Source organism: Podarcis tiliguerta, assembly GCF_965153285.1.
Source record: "Podarcis tiliguerta genome assembly, chromosome: 4".
NCBI classification, from domain to species: domain Eukaryota; kingdom Metazoa; phylum Chordata; class Lepidosauria; order Squamata; family Lacertidae; genus Podarcis; species Podarcis tiliguerta.
In genome coordinates, this window is record NC_139537.1 from 93696146 (window position 1) to 93708651 (window position 12506).

Sequence of the window (12506 nt, forward strand, 5' to 3'; positions counted from 1 at the left end):
TGTGGTGGTTGACATAACCGTGTAGGATAATTGCAGCTCGAAAGATATTTTCCTTAAGTGGCTAGACCTTGTGTGACCCTTTGGGGAAAATAATGGCAGCAGGGCAGACACCCATGTTGGGTCTAGCCTTCTGAATTCAGCGTGGGGAAAATACAAGTGTGCTCTATCAAGCAAGGATAAGGTCACTGAAATAAAAAGATGACTTTGAAAGCAAGCACTCTGTGGAATGAACAGTCTGTGGTTAACAGCATAGAATAAAATTAAGGTTAAACGCAGAAAATGGTCTGAGACTAGTGCTTTTCCTGATGTGAATCCTAAGAACATCTGAGGCAGCCCTGGTTTGAGTTCTCTCTCATCCAAAAGCCCAACTGACTCTGGTGTGGAACGGAGATCTGTAGGTCTCGTATTGATTTCTATGACACTTCCTGCTCAAGGACTGGCAGGCTGAGCTGTGACAAATGTGGTCTAAAAGATGCAATTCAGCAACTTTTGTAGAATGAACACTTCCACATGGAGAAATTATTGTGCGGATTTTCATTAGATATTTGAGCACAAAAATGGCAGACTGAGAAACTGCCCTGCCAGGCAGCTTAATCTTACTGTTCCCATATAATCAGGGCAAATTTGTTGTCCCCATATACGCAGGCACTGAAATAGAATTAGACACAAGCATGAGCATCGCCAATGTGCCAAGCAAGAGGACCTATTTTCTCGTGTTCAGAAGCCATGCTTGACGCTATACAAATATTTCCTTGACTTGACTAATATCACTAGGCACAAGAAAAGGCTGCCTTTGGTCTGGCTTTGTTTTTGCATCAGCTGCACAGTGACTATTTTGTCAGATAACTGTCACCACTCATCTCATCATGCGTCAAAGACTGGACGTCTCCTACACCTCTAGATTAGGTTCCATTCTTATGCTAACTCTGATCTGCCTACAAAAACCTGTTGCTATAAGTGGGCGACAATTATGTACAGAATGCTAAATCTCAACACACACAAAAGATTATTATCTTTGTTTGGGGATGGGGAAGTGAATCCTCCGCTAGCCTCTCCAGCTAAGCAGTCCCAGCATCAACTGGCTGGGAATAAAAGCTGAGCCACCCTGCCGTTAATTGATGGCAAACTGTGGGTTTCGCAAGAAGATGGATAATAATTGATTTTCTCCCTTCCTCAGCTGTCAGGAAAGCATCCGAGAGTTCAAATAAACCCCCAGGGAAAGTGCCACTGTCAGCTTTGCTAGCGAAATGTGTCAATTGAAATATCCAACGAGTCCTTGGCAGAATTATAAACCACTAGACAGTAAAACAGGTTTCAAGTAGTCAACTCCTCATCTCTCACACGTCAACAACTTAGGCAGTATGCTGTGAGAATATAGGGAAGGAAGGATAAAATGACTTCTAGCCCAGCTAATCCAAGGGAAAATTCTCTCTCAACTTCCAAATAAAATCTAAATTCAGTGTCACCAAACTCCTCCTACAGAAACGCTGGAACACCTTTCTGGTCAAACGGAAAAGAAGCTAAAGAGAGCTTGTATATTAGATTTTGCCTATTGACTTCTTCCAGTTCCCTCTCATTCAGCTCAGCATCTTGGAGTTATTTCCTGACTTTAAACATTATTTGTATTGACTTTTATTAAAGCAACCAATGATATATTATAGTCTAATACTATTACTAATGCTGTAGTCAGTTCCAGCTGCCCCATTATAAGACTAACACAACATCCACGTTCAAAATATATTGATAAGACAAAAGAAGAAGACAGCAGCAAGATTAAATTAGAGGACCATTAATATATCAGTTTTTAAAAACATAATAATTTAGTGTATGAAATGGTCCTCCAAGCTTGACTCCCCAGTCAAAACCTGAATTTTCAGGTATCTAATCAGAGCATCAAAGCACATGAGATGTGTTATTAAAGCAGAGCATGAAACCCGACTTTGCATTTCAGATCCTTATTTTAACAAAGTGACACAGAAAGCAGAAAATGATTCCCTGGTTGAATGTGTCATGCCAGCATTTTGAAATGACTAAGGGGCAAACTAATTTTAATGTCATGACCTACCCCAGCCCAGCCCAGATGAAATGAGTTTTGAAAGTGATTAAGTCCTTACTTGCAGAGCAATCCAATGACAACATAAATCTGGCACTTCAACTGTCACGGATCAGATTTGATTTTAATTAAATATCAATAGATCTACATACATTATTAATCTTCTCGATTATTGCTTCTTGGTGCCCTTTGAATATTTGTGCTCGCTGCTCTTTCCCCCGGCTGCTGTATTCCTTCATCACTAACATGCTGAATTTTTCTTTTACATATAATATTTTTCATTATTGCAGTTTCCAAAACCACATTCACCTTGAAATCAACATTTCCATGATTCATATCTTACTTTATTATAATCAATCATTTACAACTTCCCTTCTTCCCCTTCCCTGCTTCCTTTCACTTCCCCATCATTTCCGCATGTTCTTCTATAATCTTTCTCATATCTAGAGATGTATCTCTTGAAGTGTGTGCATGCTGATTGAGACTAGCGTCGCCAGCAGAAACGTTGAGGATCGGGATTACAGGCAGAGTTATGAGCAGATTATGAGCAGACCCGCCTCACACCAGGGTTTCTATGAAGTAGCCTGTGGAAAAGATTTGGCCCAACTAGCACTTGTCTAGTGCCTACCAGATTGTGTGCAACTATCATCAGCAAGCAGGGTGCATTCAGTTTACAGGTATGCCTGAGGAGAGTGGAGCTACCTCTATCCCATGAACCTCTACTTACAGGATGCTTCATACATACTGCAAACAGGAAAGTATGCAGATGGAGATGATTGTCATTGTTTGCCTTCCCCGTAACAGGCAAAAATCATACTGGAGGAGCAAACACCAAATGAACATTTCCCAGCTCGCAAATCTTTGTATTGCTAGGAAAGCTATATGAAGCTTCGCTGAAAGGCAGACAGGTATTTGTGCTTCAAGAGAAATGAGTTTTCAAGAGAGCTCCACAGAAGAAGAGGGCCTTTCAGGATCTCGTCAGCACAGGGCACTTTCTCTGGAAAGATAAGACTTTCTGCAGATCTTAAGTGGTGGGATTTTACCATTATTTTACCATTATAACTGGCACTGAGCATCTTCCACAAGAAACCCCTTGCTTGGCAACATGACCTGCTATGGAGGGATGTTTGTGTGTGTGTTTATCCCAAGGTGTAAAATTATCGAATTTTCTATCATCAAACGTGAAGCAGCAATGTATCCGTCTTTCAGATTTGACGTCCGGCAATTGGTGAAATTCTTTTTTGTGTGTGTCAGAATTGCAGCTTTCAGTTGTCACACTCACTGATGATGTTATGGTGAAAACAAATCCCACCCACAATCCATCTCCAAACCCCTAAACTCATCTCATGTACTTGACATTAACTTGTCATGCTAGTGAAGCCTCATTGCCCACATCAATCATTAGAACTAATGTGAGTTATTGGCTGCGTGTTTCAGTAACTTCACTATCAAGCCTGACAACATGATAAACCTGCTAATCAGAACTCTTATTTAAGCATTATCCATCTTTTCTGCAAAACTCTACTCAGATGCTACAGCTACTCTCCCAAAATAAAAGTATTGATCTTCTAGAATCAAACAGGGTTACATATCTGCATGAATCACTTGAAAGAATTTCTAAGCAGCTCCTAAACAGACCCTGCTTATAATCTCACCAGGTGGGATATGAACCCCTGAGAAATAGGATTTGATTTTATCCAACAGAATGGTTCTCATCAGAAGCACCAATGCCTTCCCTTCCTTTTAACAGCAGCAAAACAAAAAGCTCTGTCTAGAGATGCTTAGAAACCAAAGGCCAGTTTATACAACCAGCAGAAAAGCTGGGCTGTACAACTTCAGGCTGCAAGTAGCAAGGGTGCATTGCCTGTTCAAAATCCCTGTTCACAGACAACTAACATGACAGGGTGAGTTTCCTTCCCCCAACTTCTCCCCAACAAACTTTCTTCTTCTATGAGTAGGACTTACCATTATGGTGCAGCAAGCATTCTGATATTAAAATCTGTGGCTTGCTCTGATGATAGGAAAATGGTGCTAGGTTTCATCACTTCGTATTTTCTGGAACAGCTGAAAATTCCTAAAGTGGTACAATTTAGGCAGAGGTGCCTAGTGGGTGGGGGCAGCTAAGATTTACTGCATTATCCAAAAGCTGATGGAACTAGATCATCTGTGACTGGATTAAAGACTTTCTGAGGGACCGGAAACAAACAGTGAGGATTGGGCCTGTTATATCTACCTCCCTGAAGCTCAGCACTGGCACCCCACAGGGATGTGTCCAGAGTCCCTACCTGTACTCATTGTATACATATGACTGTATTTCATCTGATCCATCCACTGTAATTATTAAGTTTGCAGGTGATACTACCATAATGGGTCTAATTACAGGTGGAGATGAATCAGCGTACAGGGGGGAGGTTCAAAAAGTATCTTACATGGTGCTTAGAGAATAACTTGCACCTAAATATTATCAAGACATAGGAGATGGGGTTGGACTTTTGGAGGAAGAGAGGGGAACTAGCCCCATTGTATATCGGGGGTGTTGTGTGGAGAGAGTCTCGTCCTTTAAATTCCTGGGAGTTTACCTTAGTGAAGACCTCACTTGGAAAAACAATACAGTCGTGCCCCGCAAGACGAATGCCTCGCAAGACGGAAAACCCGCTAGACGAAAGGGTTTTCCGTTTTGGAGATGCTTCGCAGGACGAATTTGCTACGGGCTTGCTTCGCAAGACGAAAATGCCTTGCGATTCCTGGGGTTTTTTTCCCCCTCCCAGCCTTTTCCCCAAGCCCCTAAGCCGCTTAACAGCTGATCGCTAAGCCGCCGAACAGCTGATCTAAGCCGCTAATAGCCTTTTAGCAGCTAATCCGCTAATCCCTTAAGCCTTTAATAGCCGCTAATAGCCTTTCAGCAGCTAATCCGCTAATCCCTTAAGCCTTTAATAGCCGCTAATAGCCGCTAATAGCGCTAATCCGCTAATGGGCTTGCTTCGCAAGACGAAAAAACCGCAAGACGAAGAGACTCGCGGAATGGATTCTTTTCATCTTGCGAGGCACCACTGTATAACTCAGGTGTTTAGGAAGGCCCAACAGGGACTCCATTTTCTCAGGGTCTTGCAAAATAGCAATGTTAAACAACAATTGATGACCTTTTACCGGTCCACAATAGAAAGTGTCCTCTCATATTGTATCACAGTGTGGTACGTTGGCTTGACAGCCATGGACAGAAAGTCTTTACAGAGGGTGGTGAACACAGCACATGATATCATTGGCTGTCCCCTGAGCCCGCTAGATGACATCGCAAGGGATCGTTGCCTTAGGAGAGCGAGAAAAACTCTCAGGGACGATTCACATCCCAGCCAGCACCTCTTTAATCTTCTACCCTCGGGCAGGAGATATAGAAGTATAACCAGTCATACCAACAGGCTAAAAAACAGTTTCTATCTGTGGGCTGTTAGGCTGCTGAACAGAAAACAATATAGTGCAACTGATTTTCGGGGTTGGTGTGTTGTGCGACAAGCACACAGAGTGCAATGAGATTGAGAATTTGTGGTGGGGGGGAGGTTCGGTTCATTTCATTGTACACAGGTTGTACATTGACAATAAAGGTATTCTTTATTTTATTTCTTATTTATTTATTTCACTACAGTGAAAATGCATTTTAATTTGGTACCTAAATGTTCATTCTAAAGCCAATATTTAAGATGTTCTTTGGTAAGGCGTAACTAGAGGCTGGTGAATCTGTCCGGGTTTTTTTCTGTTTCCCATTTCTCCAACCTTAAACTCGGTTTTCCAGATTTCTATAACAGTGATTTATTTATTTTAACCTGCATGAAATCATCAGCATTTTAGTAGAAATTTCTCCCAATATACACATTTTTCTAAGCAATTTCCCCCAAAATAATGCAGTTTGGTAAGTTATTTTCACTAATGTAAGTGTTTGGGGTTTTGTTTTGTTTTTGCACATTTTAAATATATGCAATTTGGTTTTACACATTACTTGGCTGGACAGCTGACTTGAAAAATTCAGAGAAGTGCACATATTGCCTCAGAAATGATGACTTAGGGAGGTTCACCTTTAAATGCAAATTGAATCAATTTTCTCCCCAACCCCTGGACAAAATGCAGACATGGAAACAACATTTGCCAGTGGTTCTAGCTAAATAAAACACCAAAGTTTAAAAGGCAATAATTTCTAGAGTTGCCACCCCCTGCCATTGCAGCAAGTGTCTTTACTACTTTTTGTGTTACTTTTGTTCTTATTGTAATTATGTTTTAATCTCAATTTCCCCCTTTTAGATGACAAAAAGGCAAAGATAGAGGGAAACTGACTAAGAGGAGAATGTGAGAACTGACCTTCAGGCATGCTTTTAAAGCCCCGTGATGGCCTGTTGGCTTGAGACATCAAACTGCTTGAGAATGCAGAGTTTGACTATGACTTTTTGCCTGAGGAGAACAATTTACATAATATACAGCAGGGCTGCCCAACTTCCAAGAGACTGCGATCTACAACCACTATAAAAAAAACTGGCAGTGATCACCCAGAGCTGGACAGCCCTGATACAGATTGTGGTGCGGGCAGCATGAAAAATTCAACAGCTCCCATCTTCTCAGCCAAATACCCTTTCACGTTGTTCTCCTCATCCAGCTCTCTGGGCCTTGTTTGTGTGTTGGAGATGGACTCAGACGAGCCAACAGGAGCAGAGCTCCGGTGTATTTATCACCTTTGGCCCCTGGGGCATGAGAGGTTAATTACCATTTTGTTTGCAAGACAGCGGCTGTTGCTTTTTATTTGTACAAACTTGTTTGAACACCATTCAAAAAAGAAGGAAAAAACCCACTCTCATGGATACATCCCTAGGAGGACTTATCTGGCTCAGATCTGCAAATTGTCCCTAGCAGCTGATTAGCTCATTCACAGGAACATAAGAAGAGCTTGCTTGGTCATCCCAGTTGCTTATCTTGTCCAGCAACATGTTCAGCCCAGGATACCTGAAGGAGCATCTCCAGCCCCATTATTCAGCCTGGGGTCCATTTCTGAGGGCCTTCTGGTGGTTCCCTCCCTGCGAGAAGTGAGGTTACAGGGAACCAGGCTGAGGGCCTTCTCAGTGGTAGCGCCTGCCCTGTGGAATGCCCCCCGTCAGATGTCAAGGAAATAAACAACTATCTGACTTTTAGAAGACATCTGAAGACAGCCCTGTTTAGGGAAGTTTTTAATGTTTGATGTTTTATCGTGTTTTTAATATTCTGTTGGGAGCCGCCCAGGGTGGCTGGGGAAACCCAGCCAGATGGGCAGGGTATAAAGAATAAATTATTACTTTATTATTATTACAGTGGCCAACTAGACATGATGGCTAGTAGCCATTGATAGCATTATGCTCCACTAAAATTATCCAGGTTGGTGCCATCACTACATCATGTTGGGGGGCAAATCCCATAGTTGAACTATGCTTCATTTTGTCTGTCCTCAAGAGAGGTGCCAACTTGCGAAGGTGATGGGGGGGGGCAACGTCACAAGCATGATGCTGTGATGTCCCCATGTCGCATGCATGACGTCAGGCATAGGGAGGAGCCAGAGCTGGGCAGGCTTTGGGAAGGTGGTGAGAAGGTTCTTGGACCCCAGAGCATCACGCCTCTCCCCCTAAGCCAGGCAGAAGTTTCCAGGGCTTTGGGAAGGAGGTGCCAAGCCTCTGACAGGATGCTGAAGCCTTCCTGCCTCCTTCCCAAAGCTCTGTGCTTGGGGGACATCGGGGGGGGGGCTGTTAGGCTGCAGTTCCGTTCCACCTTTAGAACAGGCCTGTGGAGTTGTTGTATGTCACATGTCTGTCTACTTCTAGCACAGTCTACTGGGGACTTCCGTTGTATATTGCTTTTGCTGTACTGCTGTTTTGCTTGGACACGAAGGGAAGCAGACATGTTCTTTTGTCCCGCTGCTGAATAAATGCTGTAAATATGCTTACATATGCTATTTCCGGGGGGAAGGCTTGGCACCTTGAAGCCGGTGCCCCAGTCCTGAATCTTCCAACAGTCAGTGTCACTGAATGTCCCCAAAATCTTGTGTTAGGAGGGAGGGTTCATTTCTTTTGATTAGGGCACACTAGTTACCCAAAGTTTAGGTAACAGTTTTATTTTTAAATATTCTTGCACTAAGCTCTAACGGTAGCCCAGAATTTAGATTATTCTTTGACAACCTCACCATACCTATTTTCACTTTTTCCGAAAGTAAAGCAACTGCCTTGCATCTCAGAGTGGCTGTCTTGGAGTTTGTTCCAATGCTTTAAAATTCTCCACGTGGAGCAATCCTATGGAAACATCCATGTGGCAAAAATGTTGCATAAACCAGCACGGCCACATTGACAAAAGATGTTGAAAGAGTCCAAACACAGGGAAGCGTTTGGCTTCTGACATTAAGACGGGTTTAGGATCATTTGCATGATTACAAAACACGACATTCTCACATCAATTGCATTTAAAGACTGCCATCTTGTGTTTAAAAATATTTTTGTTTTATTAGAAGATCCAGGTTTTATACCCTGCTTTTGAAAACTCCACACTATGTGGGTATTATTTTGAGATATGTCACAAGTGCTGACACCCTGAAATCTATCTGTACTTTTTTCTCCCTGAGATCAAGAGAAGCTTTAGTGGGATTTTGGTTGGGAAAATGGCATAAGAAAAATTATTGCCATGTGATGAGGTGGCTAGGAGTGGTGGTTTTCTTTACTTCTAGCTGCCTCTCTGAAGCCCCACACCTGGCGCAGAGGAACTGCCTGCGGTTGAAACATGCAAGAGGGGAAAATAATTCAAAATTTCTGCAGCAGAAAATGCATTTTGGATGAATGCATTGGGAAGGCAAGTCTCTACAAAGCATCAGCCTAATCTGGTGTTATGAAATGTTTCTTTTAAAAAAGAGCAATGATCCAGGTAAGATGACTTTGAAGATGCACATTGTCAATTGACCGTCTCATTGGCAAGACACTTTGCTGCACTGTTAAGCAAGCAGCAAAGCACAAACCTAAAAAAGCTGTAAAAACAGAAACAAACAAAAACAATACACCAGAAAAAGCACCGGAGTAAGTTATTTAGCAAACAGATGAATCCTGTCATAATCATAAGTTCATACAAAAATATATTGAATATAACATTAGCTATAAATCTGTGGCCAATTTTTATCCCAGATCATTGTCTTGTCAAGTTTGTTCCTTTACACCAGGGACGTCCAACTCCCAAGAGACTGCAATCTACTCACAGAATAAAAAACTGGTAGTGATCTACCCCTTTTTTTGAGGGGGCGGTTTCAGGTCAAAGGTGCTTTTTTTTAGAGAGGAAAGTCGAAGTTGTTAACCTTTTTTAGAGGGGCAGGACAGCCTCTCAGCGAAAACTCCATCTTCTGTTCTAGCGATCTTGAGTGAATGGAGGAGGGGGTGGGGCCGAATGCTCCCCCCCCCCCCGATTGACCAAAACCTTGCAGGGATCGACCAGTCGATCACGGTTGACCGGTTGGACATCCCTGCTTTACAACATAGCTATTGCCTATGCACAGGGGTGCTGTAACTGGGCTCGCAGTTGAATGGTATCAGAGTTCACTGACATTTTCCTGCAGGGTTTTTTCCTTCTGGATGGAAAAATAAAGAATGCCAGCAGTTCAAGTGCAGTATCAGCAACTTTATTTACAAATACAAAATAAGTCAACAGAAGGGGGGAAATGCTCAGTCTTATTAACTTGGTTGAGGTGCAAGTAGAGTTACATTTCTCAAACACGAAAAGAAAGAACGCCTCAGAAATAATTTCCCCGATTGGCTATAACTATTAAAGCACAATGAAATAGTGAATCCCAGGCAAAACAGACTGAAGTTTACATTTTAGTTTTAAAAACGATAATATTACTTAAGCTTAGTAACTCAAATATAGACAGCAGCCACCTGTATGTCTTTGAATGCAATTTCATAATATCCTGCAGAACTTGATAGCATATACATCAGATGTAGAAACTGCGGTAACGAATACATACTTGTTATTTCAGTAATGCTCATTTAAGAACATTAAAAAGCCTCCTCATATACGATTGGAAAATTAAAGCTATTTCCTCGCAAGTTTCCAACATTTTTAAATTACCCAATTACATGTTTTTCTCCCTTTTGTGTGTGTGTGTAGATATATATAAGGACATTGAACTTAAAGCACTCTGTTTTATTTATTTTTAACCCAGAAATGTTTTATTGTGATTACCTTCTCATAAATAGCTCCATATAAGTATAATAAAAGATACCATGAATTTTCTACATGAGCTAGACAGGCAAAAATGTTTTTTAAAAACCACACACACAAAATATATTTATAGATCTACAGCAGCAGCTTCCTCCTCTATCTGTAGCAGTGGTTTCATATTAAGGCTTCTATCACATAACGGTTGGCTGTCCAGCTGTTTAAAATAAGAGGAAAGAGAAGGATTAATTAATGCAAGGGTTCAGAAAGATAGAAACATCACTGCAAACTGCTTTCTTAAAAAGCTCAAATATTTATTGCATTCTGCTTAATTGTGCTAACAACATCCAAACTGTTCTGGAAAAGTAAGATAGTCTGGGGGTAGAACTCTGAGAATTTCATTTTCAAGCTCTCATAATGAGATCCCCAACAAATTGAATGAACTGGCACTCTCAAGTGCCATTAGATTTTCACAAGGCCAGCAGAAGGAGCTCTTGTAACAAAAGTTTACTCATGAGCCAACTAATGGACAGAAAAGGAGGGGGAGACTTGGAGAGAGAGACTTGAAGCTGCCACAAGTTAGTAGCTGCCTGGAATTGTGGAAAGTTACAGTCAGGCTCCAATGAGCATTTCTCTCCTGATACATAGGAGAGAAGGATTTCCATGAGCATCACAGCAAGAAAAAGGTTTAACTTCTCCCTCCACATCCACTGTGTTCCCAATGCTGCTCAGAGCTATTCACATTAAAATGACACAAAAGTGCATGGAAGCATTTAACATAATGCGGTATCTATTTTGGCCCTCAGAAGACCAGGACAACAGGACTAGCCCTTTAAAGGGACTCAAATAATGACAACAGCAATGGCAACGACAGGAGCGTTCTTAAATGGCATCCCAAAATATACTGAGGATAGAAGAGGATGAAAAGACTAAGGGCATGTGCCCATATGATTAGGTAAAGGTAAAGGGCCCCTGACCATTAGGTCCAGTTGTGGCCGACTCTGGGGTTGCAGCACTCATCTCACTTTACTGGCCGAGGGAGCCGGCGTACAGCTTCTGGGTCATGTGGCCAGCATGACTAAGCCGCTTCTGGTGAACCAGAGCAGCGCATGGAAACGCCGTTTACCTTCCCACCGGGGCGGTACCTATTTATCTACTTATACTTTGACGTGCTTTCAAACTGCTAAGTTGGCAGGAGCAGGGACCGAGCAATGGGCGCTCACCCCGTTGTGGGGATTCGAACCGCCGACCTTCTGATCAGCAAGTCCTAGGCTCTGTGGTTTAACCCACAGCGCCACCCGCATCCCGCCCATATGATTGATATGATTCAAATTTAAACACCTACACTGGTAATGATGTTCGACTGCACTAAGAATGATTTTCCTCAGCTTTTCCTTCCACATCAACAATTGCCAAAGTTCACATAACCAACATGAGGGGCTAGAAAAACTGAAATCTTAGGCATGCAACCACTGGGCAGATATTTTGGCTACAAGTTCATGCTACCATGCACAACTGGGCACTTTAAAGGTGTCTGAAGCAGCCTTCACTGTGATTGGAAGAGTCTTACAGTATGGAAAGCCAGACAACCAGTCCCTATAATCTTATGTGGGCTAGCAAGCAAGCAAGATGGGTGGAAGTATCCCACTACAGGGCTGGATACAGACAGCAGTCCTGAACCCCTGAATTTAGAGCCACCTATAGGCATTTTGAGAAGAGCAGAAGCTGAGAGCTGTAGGGAGTCTAAAAAGGCAGGGATGTGGGTTAACATAAAAAAGCAGATTAATATAAAAAAGCAAGATTATAAGGAAAAACCCAAATAGGAACACAAAAGCTACCTTGACAGGACATGTTAAGTCAAGAAAGCATTTTCAAGTTTCCTTCCTACTCAGATGTTTCGAGAAAATGAAACATCTAAAGATGTGAATTGGCTCCACGGAAAAGCATTGCATTTCAAGTGGCACCAAGGTGATATGAATATTACGTCTGTGTTATTAGATATGCAAAGGCTCATTTACACAGAAAGCTAATCCCCTGATGTTGCAGTCATTGCGTGAGGAACTATTTCCAAACAAGGCTGAGATCTGCGTTAGGACACTTCATGATGCTTTGCTAAGGGGCTCACTGTTCTCTTGCCAAAGTCCCTGGAAGAGACAAGGAAACGTCAACCTACAATGGAATTCTTGCTGGGGAACCTTCCAAATATCATACATGGATAGGCCACTAACTCTTCAAAGCCTCATACTTCAAAAGAAAC

The 12506-nt window shown here is 42.2% G+C and overlaps 2 protein-coding genes across 47 annotated transcripts in view; one reads left to right on the forward strand and one right to left on the reverse strand.

Annotated features, from left to right (window-relative positions):
* LOC310675380 (mediator of RNA polymerase II transcription subunit 22) overlaps positions 1-12506 on the forward strand; it is a 241906-nt gene that overhangs the window by 38806 nt on the left and 190594 nt on the right. The gene's annotated exons all lie outside the window — the stretch shown is intronic.
* LMO7 (LIM domain 7) overlaps positions 9689-12506 on the reverse strand; it is a 151140-nt gene continuing 148322 nt past the window's right edge. For all 46 annotated transcript variants that reach the window (XM_083435765.1, XM_083435747.1, XM_083435768.1 and 43 more), the window contains one exon: positions 9689-10466. In XM_083435765.1, coding sequence (XP_083291891.1) covers positions 10444-10466 — 23 coding nt within the window. In that variant the 3' untranslated portion in view covers positions 9689-10443. The remainder of the gene's footprint in view (positions 10467-12506) is intronic.